Source organism: Corapipo altera, unplaced genomic scaffold, assembly GCF_003945725.1.
Source record: "Corapipo altera isolate COAL_440 unplaced genomic scaffold, ASM394572v1 1, whole genome shotgun sequence".
NCBI lineage: Eukaryota > Metazoa > Chordata > Aves > Passeriformes > Pipridae > Corapipo > Corapipo altera.
Genome location: NW_020884873.1, coordinates 32550561 through 32573722, shown reverse-complemented (window position 1 = coordinate 32573722; position 23162 = coordinate 32550561). Strand labels below are relative to the sequence as shown.

The window sequence follows — 23162 nt, the reverse complement described above, 5'->3', positions numbered from 1 at the left end:
CTTAATTAAAATGACGTATGGGAATTTGTAAGACTGCTCTCAGGCTACCAACCTGATTTGTAATAGAATACTGTAAATTGTACTGTGGGAGGATGGTTGGTATGTAAAGGGCCTACACTAGCTGGTTTTAAATGGCCAGTAACAAAAGATCATAATGATGGAAATCTCTCTCTATATATATCCGCCTTAGTAATCTAACCAAACCTGAATTGAAACCAAACCTTTTATAATGAAGATATGCAAGATCTGGCGTTGCCAGGGGTGTATATGCTGTGTAGGTTATGGAGAAAAATAAACAGGAGTCACAAAAATTCAGGTAATCCTGGAATTTTAGTTGATCTGAGCATTGGCTTATGTCTGTAGAAGGAAACCCGATACAAGGCTTTACTGGTTCAGCAGCCAGTGTCACAATCAAGGTAGAGCTAGGATTGCCAGATGTTAAGCAGATATCACATGGAATTTGAGGTCAGGTCTTGCTTCTGCAAGAGAAATTAAGATCCCTTTTTCCAAAGAAGAGTATCTTAAGCCAACTGGCAAACTTGTTCTCAAACTGACTTCCAAATTACACGAGTGCATTTTACAGGAGAAGTATCTTGACTCTGAAAACTTGCATGTCTTAGTTGTAGTCCTGCTGGTTTGACCTCGTTTTGTAGCTTGAAAGATAAAATTTACTGTAACAATTATGGGGACAAACAAATGCTTATATCTGCCTTTAATCAGAAGTATGCATATCAGGGAAAGCATGTTGTGTATACTATGAAGAGGCAATCCATTGACTTGTACAAGTTTTACAGCTAAATACTGATCCTTCTCTACAATGACAGCCAAATTCATGGCAGTGAATTGCTGGCCCAGTTCTCAGAACTTGCTGTATGGTCGAATACTTAGCTTATGCATCGCAAGCGGTAATTATGCATTATTGGAATTTAATATACTTGTAGTATTTTTAAAAATTTGAGTTTATTTCTGTTTATTGCTTGCCTGGATTTTCTTTGCAATTCAGCTTCTCCAGGAATTCCAAGGTCATAATTTTCACTGTAAGTCTGGCTGGTAGAACATTCACAAACAACTTTTCTGGAGGATCGTGACTATTTTACAGAAATAGGGAGAAAATGTAAAACCATGGCAAATAGTCACCAAAAATAAGAATATATCTGATAAATGTTGCAAATTCCATTTGAAGCTTAAGTAGATTCTATAGTATAGGTTTTATAACGTACTCCAAATTTGAATTGACATATTGGAATTTTTGTACAAAGTTGAAACTTGAACTCAGTAAGTGTTGAAGGATAGCATATTCTTAGTAGCATAAGAATGTTCATTACATCACTTGCTTTGAGAAGCCTTTTTATACTTTATATGAATCTACTACAAGTTGCACATGGTTGTTAGTCTCTCACATCAGGAAGCTTTCATCTTGAGATATCAGTGGCTTCAAGCAGGCAACATGCATCAGATTTGTGTTCAGATTGCAGATCTAACTGAGAGTTAACTTTGACTTAAGAAAAAAAACTAAAACAAATTTTATTCAGCTATACTAATTATAGACAGTGGAACTAGTCTCACAAGGTCAGCTTCTGTTACGTGCTTTGTGGAAATGGTCCCTGTGTGCAGTATTAATCAAGGTAACTCCTTTCAGTGAAAGGAGGAAAACTTGGTTGAGCCGTCTTTGTGTAAATGTCCCTGTGGGCAGTTCAAGGAGCAGCTTAAACCTTGGTGCCATGTTCATGCTGCAGTAGCTTGTTCTCAGATCTCTCTGGCTGTTTCTCAGGTGGTTAGTATGACTTCATGTCACTGGATAAGCTTAACCACTCAGCTATTTAAAAATCCTCTGTAGATTCTCTAACATCAGTTAAAATATTTGAACATAATTGAAAAAATATTTTTGTGCAAGAAAAATTACTGTATTAGTGCCCAGAAGAACTAGCTGTTCAACTGACAGAGTACATATATGTCCAACCCAGAAGCTATCAAAACCAGTGAAAATTAGAAATAAAAGTTGCTGCTAGCTTTGTTTACTGAGCAGTTGATTCTCCTCCAAAGAGTCTGCACTAGTAATGAAATAGCTTTACTTCCAGGAATCTTGAATATAAAAGTCTTTAGTTACACTGAAAAGCCGATCGGGTCTATCTAGTCTTCAGAATTGATTTCTGAATAATGTTTTCTATAAATGTATGAAAGTCAGCTCTGGAGTATTTTAATTTCTCTTTTATAAGAGGTACACTTGCCCTCTTGAGAAAGGGTTATCTCAATTGCATTTATTCCTAAAGCATCTAAAAGCTGGTGAAAATGAACAGACTTCCACTTCTGGTTATGTTTTCAAGGTTCTGCTTACGCACTGAAATTATTCTGGAAAAAAACTCTCCTTGGAGTTGAGAGATAAGGTTTTAAGACTTCCCCACATGCAAGTATTTGGGCAATATTAAGAACAGCACACATCTTCTCTTAATTAATTGTTTACCTGAAGAAGAGATTCTTAACCGAGAGATTCAAAACTTAGTGGAATCTGGATGGTACAGACAATGAGAAAGATTTAGGTTTGGCCATCTGAGACTGCTCCAGTATCAGAAATGGGAAAAACCTTTTCTGCAAAGGCATAATCCTCTGACCTGGGTTGGTCCCGTGACTGAACTAGTGCTATTTTTCCAAATGTTGTCTGACCATTATCATCTTGTTCCATCTCAGGGCTGGTATCCCCTTTCTGAGAGCAGGGTTGGGGTTTTTCCCTTGGCTTTTTTTCCCCTCCATTGCTGCTTGTAAACAGGTGAACCAGTCAGTTAATTTGTTTCATCTCTCAATCTCGTATTTGAAACTTTTTTTTCTCATGCAAATAGTTGAGATTAATTTAGGAGTGCTATTCCCGAGGTGGTTCTAACAAAGCCTCTTTTCCAGAGAGGTAGATGTGCTGGGGCAGAAGTGTTATGAAAATTTTTCTGAGTACACTGCAACTTCCCAATGCAACCAGAATGTCAGTGTCTGAACAAGAATTGTGGTGTCTGTGAAGTGCTGAATTATTTTCCCTTCTGAAAATGATAACGCTTCTGGGAGGGACAATTTGTTTAATTTCATACCTGAACAACTAGTTCATATAAGCAAGCCTTGGGGGTATCTTCAAGTAAGTGACTGTATTAGTTCATGTCTTTGACCTGGGGCTGAGCTCCAGTTACAGCTTCATATGGTTTCATATCACTTGAAAATATTGGATTATTAGCTTTCCCATTCCTCATACAGATAACAAAGTTCAAGCAGAACCCAAAATTTGAAGCTGAAGGAGTTGAAAGAGAACTAAATATAAACCAAAACAAAAACAACAAAAAACCCACCAAACCCACCCCCCACACTTTCATAACTATCACATTAAGGCCAATTACCAATGGTATTTGAACTTCCTTGGATTCTTCATTGTGTGGTTGCTTTTTAGGAAAGCTTTACAAGCAATAAGTGTACAATTTTTTCATTCACCTCTAAAGTAAGGTATAACTTATTCCTCAACTTTCTTAGCATCATCACTTTGGTTTGCGTTTTGCTCCAGACTGCTTCAACAAACTATTCAAGAAAACGTCCAGGAGGCACATTTTCAGTGGTTTATCTGATAAGGACAGAGGCAGAAAGCAAGTTCCATGTTCACAGTCCTTATCAGATGTGAAGCTTTTAAAATGCTTTATTTTCAGTGACTTGTCCTGGTTAACCTTTCCTCCTTCTGTTCAAATGGGTTTATTCAAAGATCTACTCATTCTTCAAAGAGAATCCTTACTGGGAAAGTGTCTGTGTGCTTATAAAGTGTGCTCACTTGCTCGTCTAGTTTATCAAGTACTTTAATTTTTAAGTGTGCCATGAAGAAGTAGAATCAAGCAGTTAAAATAATACGCCACATTAATGACAAAAAGTAATATGGACAGATTAGTGAGAGAGGCTGCTCAGAAATGGTGGTTTTATGAACGGTTGTGTCTCGGGAAGTGTGCAAGGCAGCTACTGAAACATCACTGACAGTTAAAATGGAGGCAGTCTGAATCTGTACTTTTGAGAGATTCTATACTTGAGACAGCATTAGAATCCAGTTTATGTGATAATACTGTTTCTTAAAGAGTAGCTTCCCTTGTTTTTTCTAGCTAAATCTTGCATTAGACATCTCTGCTGTTCAGTTATGTCAAATACTTGTGCATATAAATACTTGACTCAGCTATTCAAAGCCAGTACCTGCTCCAGTTAAGAGAAAAAAAAGGTCTTACTTTTTGCATGCTTCCTATCTTCTTGCTCTTTAGAGCCTGCATAGAGACCGTAGTTGACAGTATTTTCCTGCCTAAAGATGGAGGAACGGGAAAATGAAAAAGCAAAGGAAGTTGGCATTGCTCTCACCCCTTGCAGGTCAGTCACCTTAAAGGTAGACAGCCTTTAAAGCAATTCTCTTAAAGCCTTTCTCTTAAAATAGACTCCACTAAATGAGGAGGGGGATTCAAACAGAAATAAGTTTAAACTTATTTGTATCTGATTGTTGGGCGATAAGGTGAATACTTCTCAAATGTCTTATAAATCTGGGGCGTTTGTTTATCTGTTCTTACATATCTTAGTCTCTTCATTTCTGTTGTGCCTCTTTGAGTATGTTCATTTTACATCTCAGAGGTGATCTGGGGACTACAGACAGATATTGTTGTTGGACTTAACCATATCCTATTCTAGAAATGCTGGCTAGATGTGGTGCTTTATGGCTTAAACCTCCTCTGTTATACTTTGTTGTCTTCCTCTTTTGCCCCCACTCATTTGTCATTAATGAGTCAAAAGGAAATAGTTTTGGCATTGGATGAATCTAAGTACAGTTCTAGTTCCAGAGTCAAGCATTGTGTCAACTGAAAAATAAAGTAAGAGCATGATCGAGATTTAGGATGCAAGCAGTTTGTATAACATCTGATATGGAAAAACGGATTTAAGCTGAAGCAGAGCTGGGTCAGGGTACCTGAGAGTTGCTGAAAAGTTAAGTTCAGGCAGGATCAGAGCCCTAGCTCAGGCTGAGGCATGCTTGCAGCCATCAGGCATATGGGTCAGTGAAAAAGTGTGTGCTAGGTTTTAATTACATCAACTAGTGTGGCAGACTGCAGTGTCCTAAAGAAATTCCTAGCTTCATGAGCCAGTGGCTTCTTAGCTGAGAAGGAGGCAAAGACCTGTAAACAGGAAAATTTTATTAGGAAAGTTCTTTTAGCTAGGAATTGAGGTTTTTCTTTTCATTTAGAAAACAGTGAGCGGTGAAGTGACATCAGTACTGTTGCCCAAAGCCAGTGAGGTGGTAGATCTAAGTGGCAGTGGACTATAGATGGTGCTTTTGTGACATGCTGTGTTACAGATGTCCAAGTTAGCTTTCTTAAAGCGTTTTAGAGAATACATTGGGTTGTGTATCATTCCAAGATATGATGGCCAGATTACCTGACAGTACACCAGTGCAGGGATGCCAAGCTACCTCTGTGCTGTGTGGGTGTGTGCATATATAAAAGATTACTGTGTGCTCTTGTGAGTTAAAGACTAACAGTACAAATGACAAAAGCATTGTCATGGAGGAAGAAGTTAGTACTAATTACATTGGTCATTTCCCAAGTTTGGAGGGAAGGTCAGAGAAATGCTTAGAGTGTGCTGCAGTCTGGCTTTGTCATGTCTTCAAGATCTTAAAAAGCTTTTTGCTTAGGTGTTCAGTGATTAAGAAGATTGGCTAACCAAGCTGTATATATATGCTTTAATTATGTACCACCACTTAAAGTAGGGAAATCGACTCCAGAGTGTTGTACAGCAGTTGGATATTTAGGGTTGAACTTCCAAATCTGGATGCTGAAAGAAGCTTTGGTTTGTGTTAAATTCCTGAATTGCTGTTTGAGAGCCAAAAATGAAATTGCCAGTCTCTCACTAAAATAAAGTTGTTAGTTTATTTCAGGATTTGGAATTTTCCATGGAATTGTAGATCATTAAGTAAAAGAAAAGTCACAAATTACTTAAAACAGATATATTGTAGCTGCTGTTTAAGTTCTGTTACTTTTAAACTACTGTAAGATTTCGTTATTGACCTCTCCTTACTTAGTTGTTAACTTCAGACTGAAGACTGAAAAATTCAGTTTAAACTGTCCTTTAAAAGACACTGAAATTGCTGCAGTTCACCAAGATTACTGTACTGGGATTTCCCCTGCACCCGCTACATTTCTATCATTCTAGGGACACCTTTCTAAAAATAAAGGAGTAACTGCATGTTTGTTTTAAACAAGTGAAGGGTAATGTAGTTAAAGGCTTAACTTGTCATGAGTTTGAAAGGTGCTTTTCTTTACAGTTAGAGACAATCCTGTTTCTAGAAAGCCTGAACAATTTACAGATTTGTGGATCTAACTGAACATTTACAGTGGTGCCAAACAGATAAAAACCTGTGGTGTGAATGGTTCTCATAGTCTTCATTTGCAAAGAATTGTGTAGGGAAGGAAACAGTTTTTAAAGCCAGGAGTGAAACGATGTCCTATTAGATGTGAAAATCACTGAAGAGTCTCAAAATTTATTGGTAACAGAAGCCTGTGGAGACACTTGCTTTGCTGGACATCAGGTTAATTATTTCCTTAAGGCTTTCTCCTTGCATTTCTTTTGTGAGGAACAGTTTAGATAAGTTGAAAGATTATGTGTTTCCAAGAAGAAATAGGACCCCGCCTCTCAATTTCTCAGTCTTCTGATGATGTGGAGTTGATCAGTGATGGCAAAGACAGGACGCTATCGTGGGGGTGGTTTAATTTCTGTGTAAGTCATCTTAGCATTTTGTGCTAAGCACCTAACAGATGGTGTGATTTCAGAGATGCTGTGAGATTACTGCTGATGAGAAAGGTCTTTCTTACTTTACTTTCCTTGCTGCTTACCTTTTACAAGCACCTGTGTTGGATCCCTGCACTTCCACTTTTCCCCAGCCCCCAGATTATTCATTAGCTGGGGAGGGTTTCATCTTTCTGCAGGGGTGGAGAGGGGAGAAACGGGTAATTCAATCTGGTAAATGCTAGACTCCCCACAGGAAAAGAAATGAGACCTTCCTCTCAGGGCAGCAGTAAGAGTCCTGTTAGTAGCTCAGTTGGTAGTGGAACTGTAACAGGTGTGGGTTTTTAAGCAGTATGACTCAAAGACATGTCCCAAAATCTGTGGCCTTGTTTTGGTTTTGCTGGGTCAATTTTCAAGGAAGATGAGCAAGCAGATCTGTCAGATTGCTGTAGGCAGCCACACTAGCTAGTGTGGAACAGGGGAACAGATCTAGGTTGTAGAAGGGGAATAGTCTCAAAAGAATATTTTAGTTGCCTCCACTTACTCATGAAACATCAGTCATTATAACTGCAGTTAGATATCTAGCAAAACATTAATCAACTTCCAGTCTTAGGAAGGATTGTTTTATTTTTTTTTAAATTATTTCTGGGATCCTGCTGTTCTTTTTAAGAAATGCTTGTTTACTGGGAAGAGGAGATTTTAATTTTCTTATACAAATCTCTCTCTGTGTGATTCTTCGTTTAGCATTTAAGTGTTTCAAAGTGAAAAAATGCATCCTCTTGGATAATTGTTTCTTATTAATAGTAACTGTTAGCTTCAGTATAGTAGAGTTTATTTGACATTCTTTATGGGAGAACAGTAATGAGGTAGAGGAAATACTATATCTGATGGTTTGCAGCATTTCATTGTAGCTGCATTAAGAGTTGTTAGTTTGAAAACATCTGTTGTATTAAAAAAAAGTTAAAAGGAGTTTTTATTGAACCCTGCTTAATGAACTGGATTGTGGTGTCATGTTTCTACTTTCTGTTATAGATCAAACTTTAATCAGACTGGTGGCTTTTTGTGTTTTAGGTATTGAGGGTGATTTATCTCTTGCATCATGCGTGAATACAAGCTAGTGGTTCTTGGTTCTGGAGGTGTTGGAAAGTCTGCTCTGGTAAGTACTCTACAAGGCAGTTTAAGTATGGGTTTTTTCGAGAAAAACTTATTCTAAAGTGTGTTTCTCTATGTAATTGTGGGCAAATAAATATAAATGTTAGTAATGACTGCTGAGACTTCATGACTAGAATAGGTAGATCCTTTAGTAGGTGCATCTGCATCCATTGGTGCATTCTCATGTGCTTCTGTTTTTATATGTGGTTGGTTGATGGTGGTTGATCAGTCTGAGACAGTGAGGTGCAGAGCCACAGCATTGTGAGATTCTCTGGCTTCAGTAGGTAGCCCAGTCACCAGTCTGTGGGAAATCAAGGTGCTTTGTGAATCTCACACAATGAAGTAGCTTGCCTGTGTCTGGCCTTTGTAAGTCCTGTCTCTAGACAGGTCATCAGGGTGCTTAATGTTTGATAGCTGTCTCTAAAGCACTAATATTTTTTAATGCAAATAGAAATACATATTTGCATATTTGTAGGAAGTTTAGCATGTTTTCTACATCTTTCCGTGCAAGTAGGTGTATAGCTGTGGCAGATAGATGATTGTAAATCAAAGAACTCATGCATTTTAATTATATGATTACAGAACAGTTTAGTCTGACCTAGACTAGAACTGAAAAAGTTCACAAAATATGATGTTCGCAGTCCACCTAAAAACTTAACATCTTTCAGTTTAATTGGGCACCTTATCATAATATAAGGTCCAGAGGTCCACTCTTGGGTAAGAAATATTCTCTTACAAAGCAGTTCCTAAAGAAAAACTTAAATGACAAATCATGCTAGATTGTGAAAGAACATCTTCCTTCACCTCTGAGTTCTTTATCTTACTGCAGCATTTCTGAATTTGAATCTGTCTGCTCTGACTTGGCCATTGAGTCTTAAAGTTCCATCTGACTTGTGCTAAAAACATCCTTCGTGCTAGGTACACAGGAACAGCCTACTGAGTCTAGTTAAGACTAGTAAAAGCTGTCAGTTCTTTTTTGACTAATTCCTGTGCTGACCAATAAGTGACAGAAGATGCAGTAGTTCTCAATGCAAATGTGAAAACTATGCAGCTGTATAGTATCCTGGTCAACTAGAAACTAATGCTGATTCTAAGAGTTAAGAATGCATTTCTTTAATGTTTGCCTTAATTCTTACACTCCAAGTGACGATGGATAAAGGAAAACAGAAAAGATAGCTTGCTTCATCTAACAGTTAAATAGTTAAATAGGCATACACATCTAACTTTCTGTTGTTTCTTAAAATTTTATAGTTATGTCAATCACTTAATTTGCCTTAAAAATTTAATGGATAACTGAATATACACCTAGAACAGTAATTTGTGTGCGATGTTTACGAAATGTCACTATGCAAGAGAATCTTACAAGAACTTTTGTGTTGCAGACTGTACAATTTGTTCAAGGAATATTTGTTGAAAAATACGATCCTACGATAGAAGACTCCTACAGAAAGGTATATGCAAAAGACGTCTCTAGTGTTACAGAAACTTAAAGCTGCAGTACCTATTGTCAAATATGAGTCATTGCTTGAAAAAGGGTATGCCTGGTAATACCAGGTAACTTAGCAAGTTTGACATATAAAGGTACTCTTAAAGTCTGTTTAAAAGGAATAATTCAAGACTGGCTTTTTGATGTTTAAGTATAATATCTTACTGCTAGTCAATAAGAAATGGTAATTTCATTGTCAGAATTGGGAACATCAGTTAAAAAAAAAAGCAAAATACACTACCATTTCCTGGTTTTATCATATTTATTATTAGTTTGTTTGTGTGTTGGTATCTGCAGGTAGATTTGGACTTGGAGGTGCTAAGCTGCTTTGTTACTAAGAAAATTGCTACAAGCGACTTCCCACTAACCTTTAGAACACTGGAGGCATCTGTCACACTGTATTCATAATGATTTAAATGGTAGATAAATATGCTTCCATTAGATGGGTTGTTGTTTTATTAATAAGTTAACACAAACCTATCATAAATGAACAAGCATTTACAGCAAGTGGCCTGTTAGTTTCTCTCTTCCCATCTTCAGCATGACAGGCTGAAAGGTTTGATTCTGCTTGCATCATCTTGAATCTTCACATTGCTCAGTTTCACCTGAGACCATGATTAAGATTCCAGACTAAGACAGTTTGTATCTGAACTGCTACCATTAACCATTTGGTGCAACAGATAAGTTTTTGGCTGTGTCGTTAGTCTGTCTGTCTGGGTTTTTTCCTAGCTGAGTTACTTTTCAACTGCATTGATATTCTGATGTAGCTCATCATGTGGCCACAAAAATGCCGGTGTCTATACAAGGGAGGCAAGTTCCACAAACCCTAGATAGGAATGGGCAAAAAGACCTCCTCTTTCAGCACTGGACTACATTTATATTGAAATGAAGACGATGTATTAACAACTGTTGCAGCATGTAGTCACCAGAATCTCTTCTGAACAGAAGAGGAACTAGTGAGAGCAAAATGATAAATTCACACCTGTTTTCTTTGACTTCATGTAAACTGTATGTTGGAAAAATCCTAGTCTGTCTTAAGTATGTGGGCTTCCAGCCAAAGCTAGAACTCTTACTAAAGAGATAACAGCAAAACCAAATTCTATACAGACAGTTTTTCTGTATTAGAGAAGCAGGAATTTTGGATCCTATCCCAATGGTTGGTGCAGGCCTTTCCTGGGTCAGGCCTAGTAAATGACTCAAAAAATATTCACAGGCTGATCTAAAGCAAAATATTTCCTTTTTTATATATTTACATCCTTCAGGTCATACTAGATTCATGATGTTTACTGGGTTAATTTTTCCAAAGACTATTTCCACAGAGCCTAGGAAAGTAAAGCCATCTTAAGAAATTTTGCCTTTTGCTAACTACATTTTTTGTTGCTGTGGCTAGTAAATATCTTATTATGTTCTTTTCAGGTTTGTTTCTAAAATGACTAGTAATACCTCTGGGTGCTCATTTCAAGTCAGCCAGATTGTTGAACACTTTATGCAGTCATTTTCACCCCCTCACTGTTAGTTACAATTCTAACTTGCTTCTTACTTGAGTAAATTCAAAATTTGATGTGTTGATTTGGCAGCTGCAATTCTATGCTATTAATGTTAAATCTAATTTTATAGTATTTGAAGTTGAGAGGATGTGACTTGTTTGTCTGGAACTAAATAATTGAGCATGAAGTCTTGAAACTTGATGCTTTGGTTTACTCCCCAAATATTTCTTCATAAAGTGAATGAATGCTTCTTAATTAGCTGGATAACTGTGTCAGCAATACATGTTAAAATCGTGGTTATTTTTAAGGAATTGCCATCCATAGGGGACATTTGGGAGGTGTAAGAGGAGTGGAAATACTCCCTTTTTCCACCCCCTAAACTCAAATCTATTTACAGAAGAAAAGTTACAATGCGTATATGGAGAATAGGTGACACAAAGTTCTTTTGAGTGCTGATCTGTCAACCGGGAATTTGACATGTAAATGGAAACAAGGAAAGTGTACCAACAGCTTGAAAAAAAAATGTGGGTAGCCTGCTTGAAACAGCTTGAGGACACTTTCATGTCCCTTGTTAGCCTCACAGCCATTTCTTTGAGGTAAAAACTACATAAAGAAACTCTGGAATTGGTATAGAAACTGATCCAGCTTCTTAAACCTATTTATTGCAAACTTTTCTAAGATGGGTCAGTTTTCTAATTAGTGTTCCTGAAGGCTTGTTTTGGTGACACCACTCTTAGTGGTTCTTGTTTAACTATTTGCCATGAACTGCTTATACTCTTGTTGATGTAAATTACTATTGGAGCATTAGATGACAATTCAATTTTCTAGGTTTCAGTTGTACTTCTCTTTCAATCTGTGATGATCACAGAAAGAAGTGGAAATTAGTTGTGCTAGTTGCTGATAACCATCATTACAAATTTAGCAGCCTCCTTTTAAATAATCAAAAATCCCTAATCACTTTGCAAAGTGGTACTTGGCTGCTGATGCTGCATTTGAAAATGTCACTGGGGTTCTTTGAAAGGCTTCCTCCTGCTGTTTTCAAACTTCTTAAGCCATTATGTTGCTTTATGCATTATGAATTTGCTTATAAAAATCACGCAATTTCTGATGTCTTTGGAGAGGAGAGTTGCAAGAGGAAAAATTCTAACCAACTGATCTTTCTCTCTCGACAGCAAGTCGAAGTAGATGCACAACAGTGTATGCTTGAAATCTTAGATACTGCAGGAACGGTATGTAAAAAGGAACTTTCCTAAATACTGACATACAGTGTTAAAACTATCAAAAACTATAGGGATATAAATGGTGATGGGTTTCTTTCCCCATTTTCTAAAGAGTAACTGTGGTCAATGCATTCATTGGATTAGAGGGTGTCCTTTAACATATTAGTATTTTAAAAATACTTGAGTATTGTAGCAGAAAATAAATTGCATTTCCTTTGAACTTACATTCTGTAATAGGGGAAACATGAGATTGAGTATTTTGAAAGAGATTTTGCTCCTGTTTTAAGTTTATATTGCCTAGAGAAAATTTAGGCCCACTGGCTACTCAGGTTTGATTTCTGTTGCTGTAGAGAATACAGTCTTTCTCATCTCCTTTTTGTTTTGTGTGTGAGATGTACTGTGACATTGGGATAAAAATAGTATTGCTTTAGTCAGCTTACAGGAGCTCAAAGCACAAGGTTTATGCTGACCCTTTGCATACTGCTCAGGTTTTCCTCTGACTAGTTCTAGAACTTTTGAAACCAGTTATTTCCTTCATTGATTCCAGTGAGCTTAAGCTCAAGACCCTTGGAGTTTAACATGTGTTCTCTGAACTGTAATAGTAATCTGGTTGAATAATGGCTTATTTAAATTCCATATTAGATGAATACTCTGCAAAAATACAGATGGATGGAGCGGCTGTTTTCTAGAAATAAATCACACTTTTTATCTGACATACAGGGAGGGACAGAGAGTGACTGATCAGGCACCAGATAGCCAAATCACAAAAGCAAGAAAGGCAAATGCTATTCCACAGTCATACTGGTAAGAGTTTTCAAACAGGGAGAAGTCCTGGTGCTCCTCTGCAGTGCACCAGTGAGTCTTTATATGCAAAATCATAGTTGTCACTGAAGTCAAGAAAATGTGACAATTCTATTGAGTGTCTCCATCCTCTAGTCCATCTCCTTGGAAATTACAGTGGAATTTAAAATAGAAAAGTGCCTAGACTAAAAAATGGAGACTGAAAAGGGATGCATATACTTTACGATCCATTTTAAGGAACTACTGGGAGATGGAGAAAAAGTTGGTATGTAAGGAGATATTTGGGAGGAATGTAACTTCTGTAATCTACAGATTACACTGTACCTTCTACTGTACCTTTCTCCCATGAAATTACTCTAGTTTCTGTGACTTTTCTTCCCAGGTTATGGCTGTTGGCAATATCTAGATGTTGCTCAGCCACCCCAGATAGTGTTCTAAACTTCAGATTTCTTTAAAAGCAGTTCTGTTTACTATAGTGCTTATAGTCAAACAGTGAAATATCGGTCAGTTTAACAGGGAAGGGAAGGGGCACAAATGCATTGTACTTGTGATCCATTTGTGACGTTAAGTTTGTAGCAGTCTGTGCAAGGAAAGTACAAATTGAATGCAACATCTGTATCTTTTTTAATTACAGGAACAGTTTACAGCAATGAGAGATCTATACATGAAAAATGGACAAGGTTTTGCATTAGTATATTCCATCACAGCACAGTCCACATTTAATGATTTACAGGATCTAAGAGAACAGATTCTTCGAGTCAAAGACACTGATGATGTAAGCATCTCTAAAAATTCTTAATACTTAGAGTTTTCATTACAGATGTTGCAGTGTATACACACTGTGGTCAGATGGCTTCCAAGCTTTAAATTAAGAGATGTATCAACCCGTAGATACCTTACTTGTAAGGTAAACTGGAGAAATTGTAATTCATCATGTGTTATATAGAGAATTGTTTCATCTCTTCCTTTAAAATACTTTATTTAAACCTGTATATAACCTTATTCACCAGTACTGCAGCAAGCATTTCTAAAGCAACTCTATTGTTCTCTTTAATTCCTATCAATGAAGGTTTAAAAACACCTAGAGTTTTTCTCTTCAATATCCCTACTGTTTATGGTATTCTAAAAGCACAAAATTAAGTTCTCACAGAAGACAGCATTGTAAGCTTTAAATTTACATGTTATGCAGCTTTTATGGTTTTTTTGCTTGCAGTTGTTTGGTCATCCTATTTCCATGCAATTTGTGTGTGTATCTCTTAGCATTGTTAAAGCTATAAAGTGAGGCTAAAACCTTACATTTTATAAACTACTAAAAACCCCTTACAACAGTTGAAGGAAGTGAATACTCAGTCCCCTAATAAAGGAAAGAGGTATTTCAAATGTGAAACAGCAGTAAGAATGCATTTGTAACAGAAACACCTTGTAGCTAATAGCTTTCAGGCAGAATAACTTCCTTCTTGAAGAAAAATTTAAGCAATGAACAGTTTTTAAGTGTGCTCAACTCATTTAAACTGTGTTTATGCAAACTTTGATGCTTTCCTTACTGCATGTATCTGCATATGTGTCTGCTGACAGCAGACACAGAATGTATTAAACATTTCAGCTTCAGGGAAGTGCATAATGACTTCTGCAAAACAAATAACCCTGCACTTTCTTGACAATAAGTGTTTGCAGGTCTTATCTATGTTCAGCAGATTTCTTCTAGAAGTCACTTATTACCCATTATCACAAATGTATCTCAGAAGGCTAGTGTTTAAGTTGCATATGCCTTTCCCATCCACAACCTACCAAGTTATAGCCTTGTTTAGCATGAAATTAGTTTTGTACAGTAAAATCAAGATAAATGGGGTTATATTTAAAATCTTACTTTACGTGGTATATTTATGCTGATTAGCATAATAGCTTTCTTTGGTAGTATTTTGGTAGTATTTCCTTGGAATTGTATTCCATTTCAGAACACTCTCTCAGTCTCAAAAGGCATAAGCAGAAAGATAATGAGCTTCAAGTTGCAACTTCAGTTTCCATCAAAATTCACAGAAAAAGTTTTTCGTGTGCCAAAGCTTAGGCATGACTTGCTTTCTTGGTGGGGGAAAATTAAAAAAAAATAGTTGTAATTTTATAAACCTTTTTTTGACACTTGAATCTGTGAGGAACTTAGCTATGTCCTTAAAATAGTAAAAGAAAAAAAAAATTTGGATGATTGCCTTTTCTTGCCACAAAGGTCAAATCAGTGTTTTCTGTAGTTGGTAACTTTGATAAGGTAGCATGTTTTTTTTTCTCTGTATGCATTACCTTGCTAATAAGAACTGCGTGCACAAACTGCTCTTGAAAGGTGTGCTGATATGCTGAAAGTAGAGGAATGGTGAAAGGAGCTTTAGCATCCATCATCATGCTACCAGTACAGTAGCTTGTTTCCAGTACGCTGTTTCCAGAATTTCTAAACATGTAAGAATTTTGTAGCAAATTCTTCAGTAGACTTCTTGATGCCTTAAACATCTAGAAATGAAATCTCAGTAAGTCATCTAGAAAACGTGAAATTTGCTCAGTTGGCTGTGTTCTGAATCCTCAAATCATTCCCCTCCACTGCCCTGTCAAAAGCAGGCAAAAAGTACAGTCATTTGAGGTTTAAAGTGCCACACAACTGTAAACTTAAGTTGCAGTTAGACCAGAGCTTGATTATTCTGAAAGTCGGGATCCTCTAAGGATTCAGATAGGGTTTTAGGTGTGCATTTACATGATGCCTTCCTAAAATTTTAATTATTTCTTTGCTGGCATTAAATTGTTTTTTAGGTGCCTATGATTCTGGTTGGCAATAAGTGTGACTTGGAAGATGAAAGAGTTGTGGGAAAGGAACAAGGTCAGAACCTAGCAAGGCAATGGAATAACTGTGCGTTCTTAGAGTCTTCTGCAAAATCAAAGATAAACGTTAATGAGGTAAGGCACATTACCTGTGTTGGACAGGGGTAGCAGGGAGGCAAGGATGGGACACTGTGAAAACCAAACATTTACATTGTCAAGGAAAAAGTAAAAAAATCATGAGTAACATCCACTATAATGGACAAAACTGTACCCTGCTATTGTGAGATGTTTATGTTAAGGGATATGTTTGTTATGATTTGACTTGGGATTTTTTCAAATATATTAATTTTAGTATAATTAGTTCTCAAATTATATTCATATGAATTTAGCATAAATAATTTTTTCATGTGCTATTCCCCAGTTGATATAATTTTTATCAACTGAGACTGTATTGCTAAACTATTTTTTTAAAGACCTTTAAGAGAGTTAAGTCATTAAAAGTAGTTTGATTTAAGTTATTTGGTGTTAAATTATTTGAGATGGTAAGAACAAAAACTCTTAAAGGTTTTGTTAAAATTAGCTGCTCTGTATAGCAAAAGGGAGGCAAAAGCCTCTCTACACTGTATCTACTTGTTAAGAGGAGCTAGATGATTGATCAAATGCATGTATTTTGGGGACTTGCCATAACGCATGCCTTTTTATCTGGGGAAGTGCCAGCATAAAGAATGGGATACAAAAGTTTTAGAAAAAGAAGCTGTGTTAGTATTTACATTTCTGGAATAGCTTGAATTTTATGATACACCCCACAGTTCATTAGGTCGTGTGGAAAACGTTGGCAGCATCAGTTGAGTTGAAAGGGCCTCTGTGCAAGACTTGCAAGTAATCAAAAGAGTATGGTGGTTTTCAGTGCAGCTCATTTTTAAAATAAGTAATGTGTGTTTAATTAGTTGGGAACTTCTGGAAGCTATTCACTTTTTCTTAAATATAAATTAATCACCCTAACTGTATAAAAGTCATATGTTTAATAAACTAGAACTTCCATCAAATACTATAAGCCCTTGTTGGAACGTTTTGCTGCTTTACAACCAGTGCTTAAGAAACTACTAGGATGGCATTAGTACAAGGACTTTCTTAGTTTAGGAAATATGGAAATAATTGGAACAACATCAATTATGAATGAAACAGATGCTGTTGAATTGTAGTATGTTGACTTTTCTTAAAATAACGTTTCAAAAAAATTATGTTCTCATTAGAATTCTAGGAAACTCAGTGTGAGAGTCCCATACATGAGTTACTTTTCTGAGAAATGTTACGCTTTATGTCATGCTGTAGTTCTAGGGATGCTGAATTGATTCCTTAGATACCAGTATTTTAAAATATCTGGAATAATATCCTTAGAGTGAGTTGAGTTAGGAGAGAGCCGTGATCTGTTTCTTGACCTCAGTGCTGAACTGCAAAATAATGCCATATAGTAGTTGATCACTGTGGCATTTGTCATGTGAATTCAGATTAATTTGACCCAGAGATTAAATGGCTGCAGATTATAGATGCCTTTCCAATTTGCTTCACCGAAAGTAGAAAACCCTTGGCAGACAATTATCTTAAACAAGAGAAAACACCAAACAGTTATTAATTAAGTATACAATTTAACTTTCTAGCTTTGTGATACCTAAATATTTAGAGGGGTTCTTGAGCACGTGAGTACATTATGTGTGAAGATTCAAGGCTTAAGGTTGTAAGAGAAACTTCTTTAATTTTAATAACCCAACTGATTTTTATCTTCTCAGATCTTTTATGACCTTGTGCGACAGATTAACAGAAAAACTCCAGTGCCTGGAAAAGCACGCAAAAAGTCATCATGTCAGCTACTTTAATACATAACTGTACTGTAGCTCTGAGCCAGGTAAACATTTTAAATTTTCTGTTGGCTATTAAAAACAAAACAACGAACAAAAAACCCTAAACAGCTGTGGTAGCTGCTGATGCAGAACAGCATTGAAAATTATTGATTTACTTTATCATAGAAATGTTTATGGTCTTTATTTTGCCATTTCAAAGTCAGAACTACAAATATGTGCAAGATACACTGTTCACATTAGTATCAAAATTTTTTTCAAACTTTAAGGTGTTGGGAGAGCTCAAATTAACAGTGTTTTGATACTTTCGAGTTTTAGCTTTTGGAAACAGTTTTATTTTTTGAAGCCTGGTAGAATATGCTGCAAGAGCTCAATTATCAGGAATGCACATGGTACAGTATTGCAGTTTGCACGCAAAAGTGTCACTTCCTGCTTTGAACTCCTGCATGCATATGCTTCTGTGGTGTCATAGGAATTTAGCTTCCTTTCTTGAGACTGTATGGGTATTTTAGAGGCTGCATTGTAATTAGTACATTTGGAAGAGAGAGGTGAAGCGAGCATTGTAACACTCCAAATATTTGACCTGGAGCTATTGGTTACGAGATCAACTTCTTACTCATTTTCAGTTAGCTAAAGTTCTACATGACTTAATCTGTACTCAAAGAAGGCTGCTGAAGGATCAAGGAAGCTCCAGCCTGTTCTTTAAGCAAGCCTTTTCAGAAGTTAGTCAGCAGGCATGAATTTTTTTCTGCAACTTGTTCTTGGGCAGGTTGTTTTCCTCTTTTCATCTCCAAGCCTTAGTACGGACAGATTGATGGTCTGTCTTGATTGACCTAATGTTGTGCAAGTTGCCTGTTATCTCCCTTCCCTTCAGTTTTATTGAACATGTGGTGGTTCAGTTGCTTCAGTACTATGATCTATTATTTTGTTATCTGATAGAGCTATTTGAGATACTGGAGGACTCTGGTATCTCACTGTCAGAAATTGCAGGCTTTTATTACTTATCAGGTAATGCTGTGTTTAATTCCTTTTGATAAATTAAAAATTCCTTAATTTGAACAGCTTTGATCAATGTAAAACTGAGAGGGTTCCAAACATTAGCTGAGAGTGGCAGAAATGGTTGCTTCGTTTACGTAACAGGACTTTTGATTCAGGGGCTTTGATCCTTCAGTTGTGTTTCTGTTTTTAAAGCCACGGGAACTGTCATACAGGAAGCAAAACTAGGCTCCCCAGTCAAATATTACTTCCACAATTCAGCTTGGATTACTACATGTATCCTAATCCAGTTAGGATAATAATTGAGATAGTATGTTATTTGTATATGTACAGTAGAAATTACATTAGTTGAGGAGAAGTGATAAGGTTGTTTTCTGTGATTGCTATGAACTTTGCTAGTTCCTGCTTTGGTTGTAAGGAGCAAGGATGGATAGTTGTTCTTAATACTAACCCCTTGTTTTGTTGTTACAGGTCTGAAGAACTGTTGCCCAATTCAACAGTGCCAGCATTCCAACTTTATTAAACCTACCAACATCTTAAATGGACTTTCCTGTGGTGGTACCCTTTAAGAAATGGATGAAAGCTACATCAGTTTGCACATTCTAATCACTTTCCAGTGTCATGAGAGATTTTTACTTCTAAATATTCTATGTATGCAACTGGTAAAACCAGAGCCTACATCCAGTATTACTGATAAGAGACATTGTTCATCCACCAATGTTGTACATGTATGAAAACTGTGTACTGTATACTTCAACAATCCCCACTTTCTATTGGAGAGTACAATAATGTAAATCCTAAAAGCACCACTATTTTAGCATAATAAAAGAAAGTCCAAAGAGCTCCTATATAGACTACTCCAGATAACTTTGCTTCATCGGTATTTGTAGCTTATTGTAACTTTTTTAAAGAAATACAGGATCATCATCATCATCGTATTGTACAAAAGCGCTTTGATTAACACAACGGCTATATAGTTTTTTAATTTTAGGAAAAACCTGTGGAGACAGTGACCTAGTCTTTAAGAGTCCTTTCAGTATAGCGTCTGACTAAAGACATGGCCTTTAATATCTGTTGGGAAGGAAATGTCCAGACTTTTCAACCTTTTATTGTATGTTTCCTTTTCCTTGTTTACATAGGGAACAATGTTTATAGTTGTGTGTACAGTGGGGGTCTACAACAAGAAGTGTATATTTTAAAACAATTTTTTAATGATTTAACAATTTTTTGTAAATCATTTTTGGGCTTCTGCAGCTGTAGATTCTCACTGTGATTCCCTTGCTTGCTCATGCATAAGTGTATTTGCAATACCAAATATACAGGTTTAGTACTTTTGCCTGTTAGTGATTGTTTTACATGTGTAACGTTTTGGTTGAGATGTTAAATGGTGGAAGAGTACTGTGGATGTGAATGTGGGAAGTAATTTTAATCATGTGTAATTGGTCACAGGGCCTAAGTTGCAGTAATTAACTTTTGCTGATTTATTTAACAATGCCTTGTTGCTTTGTATGCATTAACGTTTGGGTGTAAAGATTGTGTGTATATCCAACAGGGAGCCACAGTATTTAAATTGACCAACCTAATGTTACAACTGCTTTGAGGTGGCCAAATGTAAACTAAAAGCCTTAATTAAAAGTGGTGCAATTTTGTATGACTTAGCATCAGTAGTTCAATAAATTTGGATTGCCATGCAAGGGCTTGCATTACAGTTATACTACTTGAATGTTTTGTGGTTTAGTAGAACTAGTAAATACTGATTTTTAAATCTCTTACACAGTGCAGAGTCATACATCTTAGAATGAGAAGGAACCCTTATGACTTTGTCTTTTGACAAATACTTGCCATAGATATTTCTTGTATCCCATATGTTAGGGTGGATGAATTTCTGACTGAATTAAATCCTACTTAGTTCTTGACTTGGAATATTCCAAGGTGTAACAAAGAGTCTAATAGAGAAATACCTGTCTTTAGAGGTTAGACTACCAGTGGCTATTTTGGAAACTTAAAAATATGTTGCCTGCTATTTTCCTTCTTTCCAGGAAGAATTGTCAGAATTGTTAAAACTTACTTAGTGTAGCTCAAAAAAAAATTATCTTGGGAGACAATATGATTTTTCTGCATGATTAAACCACATTTGTTTGGTTTCAAGGAAATCTGCAGAAGAGCATTCTTGCAGTATTGAGTGTAGAATTTTGCAGACTTGCAAAATATCTGTTAACATTGTTGGACTGAGAACTGGAATGTGGGGACTGTAGATGATTTCCTGATTTTTTGACTGTGCTGCTGAAAATTTATGTCACACACAAATACTTGGTGCTTCCTGTTACTCTGGCACAGAATTATCAGAGCTTGTTCTAATCCATTCCTGCAAATTCAATCAGATTAGGTTAGCTAATAGCAGTAAGCTTTGAGATAGTTTACATTGCCTAAAGTGAATTAAGGAGCCCAGCTGATCCTTGTGGCTAGTAATTTCATCAGTCCATCACCATTGTTTAATAGAGGTAACACACTTCCACCTGTGCAGAACCAGAGTTAAGACTGAAATTCCTTTTCACTTATCATTAGAAACCAGAGGATGTGATGATCCCCGTAAATATCACTGTTGCACTCGGCATCCTGCATGGTCCCCAGAGTAGATGAGACCGGAGCACTGGATGCTCTAGTTCTTTTTTCACTAGGTACCTACCTTCTTCCTTGATGAGCTAATCAGTGTTTTTCCTCCCTTCATTTTCATCCTCTGCTTATTTGGGTCTTGTAACACTTTTATGTCTCAGTTGTCCTTTTATCAGTCTTTTTAATGTTTCTTTTCCAGTAAGCTGTACACATGGCACTGGGCGGGAGTGAGAGAAAATTCTTTGAGAACATCAGAGGGGGAGCCCTGGTCTGGTCTCAAGTATCTGGCCAAAGAGTACCATTTACAGGGAACATCAGGCTTTGTCCTGAAAGGCTCTGTACCAAAACATTGTTGGCTGTTCTGTTCCTCAGCATTAGAGGTATTCAGTTGGATCAAATCCTGAGGAAGTAAAATTTTCAGAATCTCTGGGCTTTAACATCTAAAGATTGTGCTCAAAAAAGTGAAATACGTTCCCCCCCTTACTTCACAACCTATTTAGAACTTAGGTCAGATTTGGAAAGCTGGGACATCATAACACAGGTAATGCCTAAACCCCAGTATTTTTCTCCTTGAAAACATAGGCAAGCTTCAAGGGAGCAGTGTCCTGGTTGTTAAAGGGAAGATGCGTGACAGAACGATGCTAAGGAAATGATGGACATGAAGCGTAAATTAAAACATGGAAATTCTCTTCATATCTAAATAAGTGCAGCATAAGAAGCTGTTCCCACTGAGGAAGTGAACATCCAGTTTCCCACAGGAATTGGAACTATGTAAGCAGTTACCAATTCTAGAAAAGAATCCTGTCTGCTGAAATTCTTGAATGAACTTTAACATGTCTTCAAGCTAACTGTTTTGTGTACCAATGCTTAAGAAGCTCACGCTTGAATTACCTGTACAGAAGCAGAACACTTCTCATAAAGCTTTGGATGAAAATATGCATAATTCACATTTAGAGAACTAACGCAGTAAGTTTTTTTCAAATTTGGTGTTAGTACACGTTACTGCTTGTAAAGTTAGCTTATGCTTACAGTGTACACAAAGGTTGTGACTGCTTTATTTCCTCCCTAATCTGAAGCTGGTATATGTCAATATTTAAAGTCTGACCCTTTTATGACAAAAGTAATGTTTACGTCTTGAAATACAAAAGAATTAATGGAATTGCACTCTTCATGTTAGCACTCTTTCATTGCAGTATAAATTTCCTCTTACACCTCACTTTGTTCCTAGTGCCCTTTTTCATTCTCAAATTATTCTATGAAGTGAATGTTACTTGCCTAATAGAAGACTATTTTGAGACATTGGAAGATGCTTTCACATGTCCAAATGAACTACCTGTAAGCTCAAACTACTACTGCTCTCCTGCGCAAGAGAACTTAACTTCTGGGAAAGTATTGTAGAGTTAAATATTACATTTGTTCATAAGATGTACTGATACTGTGATGCTAGAAATGAGAGATGGGAGGAGTTTGGAATCAAACTGCTTGGTTTTTTTTCCAAAGTTTTCTTATCTTTGCCAGTTTTGGAAATAAAGGGGGAGAGATTTGGCCACAGTACTGTACTAGTTCTAGGTAGACTTCAGTTTAGACATATCAACAATAGAAATGTGAATGGTCAAAAATAGTCAACGTACTGCTGTCTGTAGCACTTTCTGAATTGTAATCTGATGATGCAGCCAAGCATCAGTGTAGACAGAAGGCTTTTCGTTCGATTTGAAACTGCTGTCCCAATGGAATCAGGTTATACTTCAATTTATAGCTTTTATTTTGCCTGTGTATGGGAAGGAGGATGAAAGCAAATAACAAGTTGATCAAATATGTAACAAAATCCAGTTGTAAGCTGTTTGCTAAAGTAGCATTAGAGTAGCAGAGCTCTTAATCAAATTAGGTTCTTACTTTGAATCTCAAGCACCTTATGCTTTTCTTTGAAAGGTTTATGAACAAGTTGAGGATTCCTAAAACCTAATTTACATTCTCTGTTCTATGAAGTAAA

General features: G+C 36.6%; 1 protein-coding gene across 3 annotated transcripts in view; it reads left to right on the top strand.

Moving 5' to 3' along the window:
* Positions 1-22286, top strand: part of RAP1B (RAP1B, member of RAS oncogene family) — a 32891-nt gene extending 10605 nt beyond the window's left edge. Inside the window, exons 1-8 of one of the 3 annotated variants that reach the window (XM_027659784.1) lie at positions 4187-4365; positions 7834-7918; positions 9297-9365; positions 12060-12116; positions 13543-13683; positions 15699-15842; positions 17495-17610; positions 19031-22286. In XM_027659784.1, coding sequence (XP_027515585.1) covers positions 7862-7918; positions 9297-9365; positions 12060-12116; positions 13543-13683; positions 15699-15842; positions 17495-17581 — 555 coding nt within the window. In that variant the 5' untranslated portion in view covers positions 4187-4365; positions 7834-7861 and the 3' untranslated portion in view covers positions 17582-17610; positions 19031-22286. Of the gene's footprint in view, positions 1-4186; positions 4366-7833; positions 7919-9296; positions 9366-12059; positions 12117-12827; positions 12912-13542; positions 13684-15698; positions 15843-17494; positions 17611-19030 lie in introns of those variants that run through there. The other 2 variants (XM_027659774.1, XM_027659794.1) reach the window with 2 other exon arrangements.
* Positions 22287-23162: the final 876 nt, after the last annotated feature.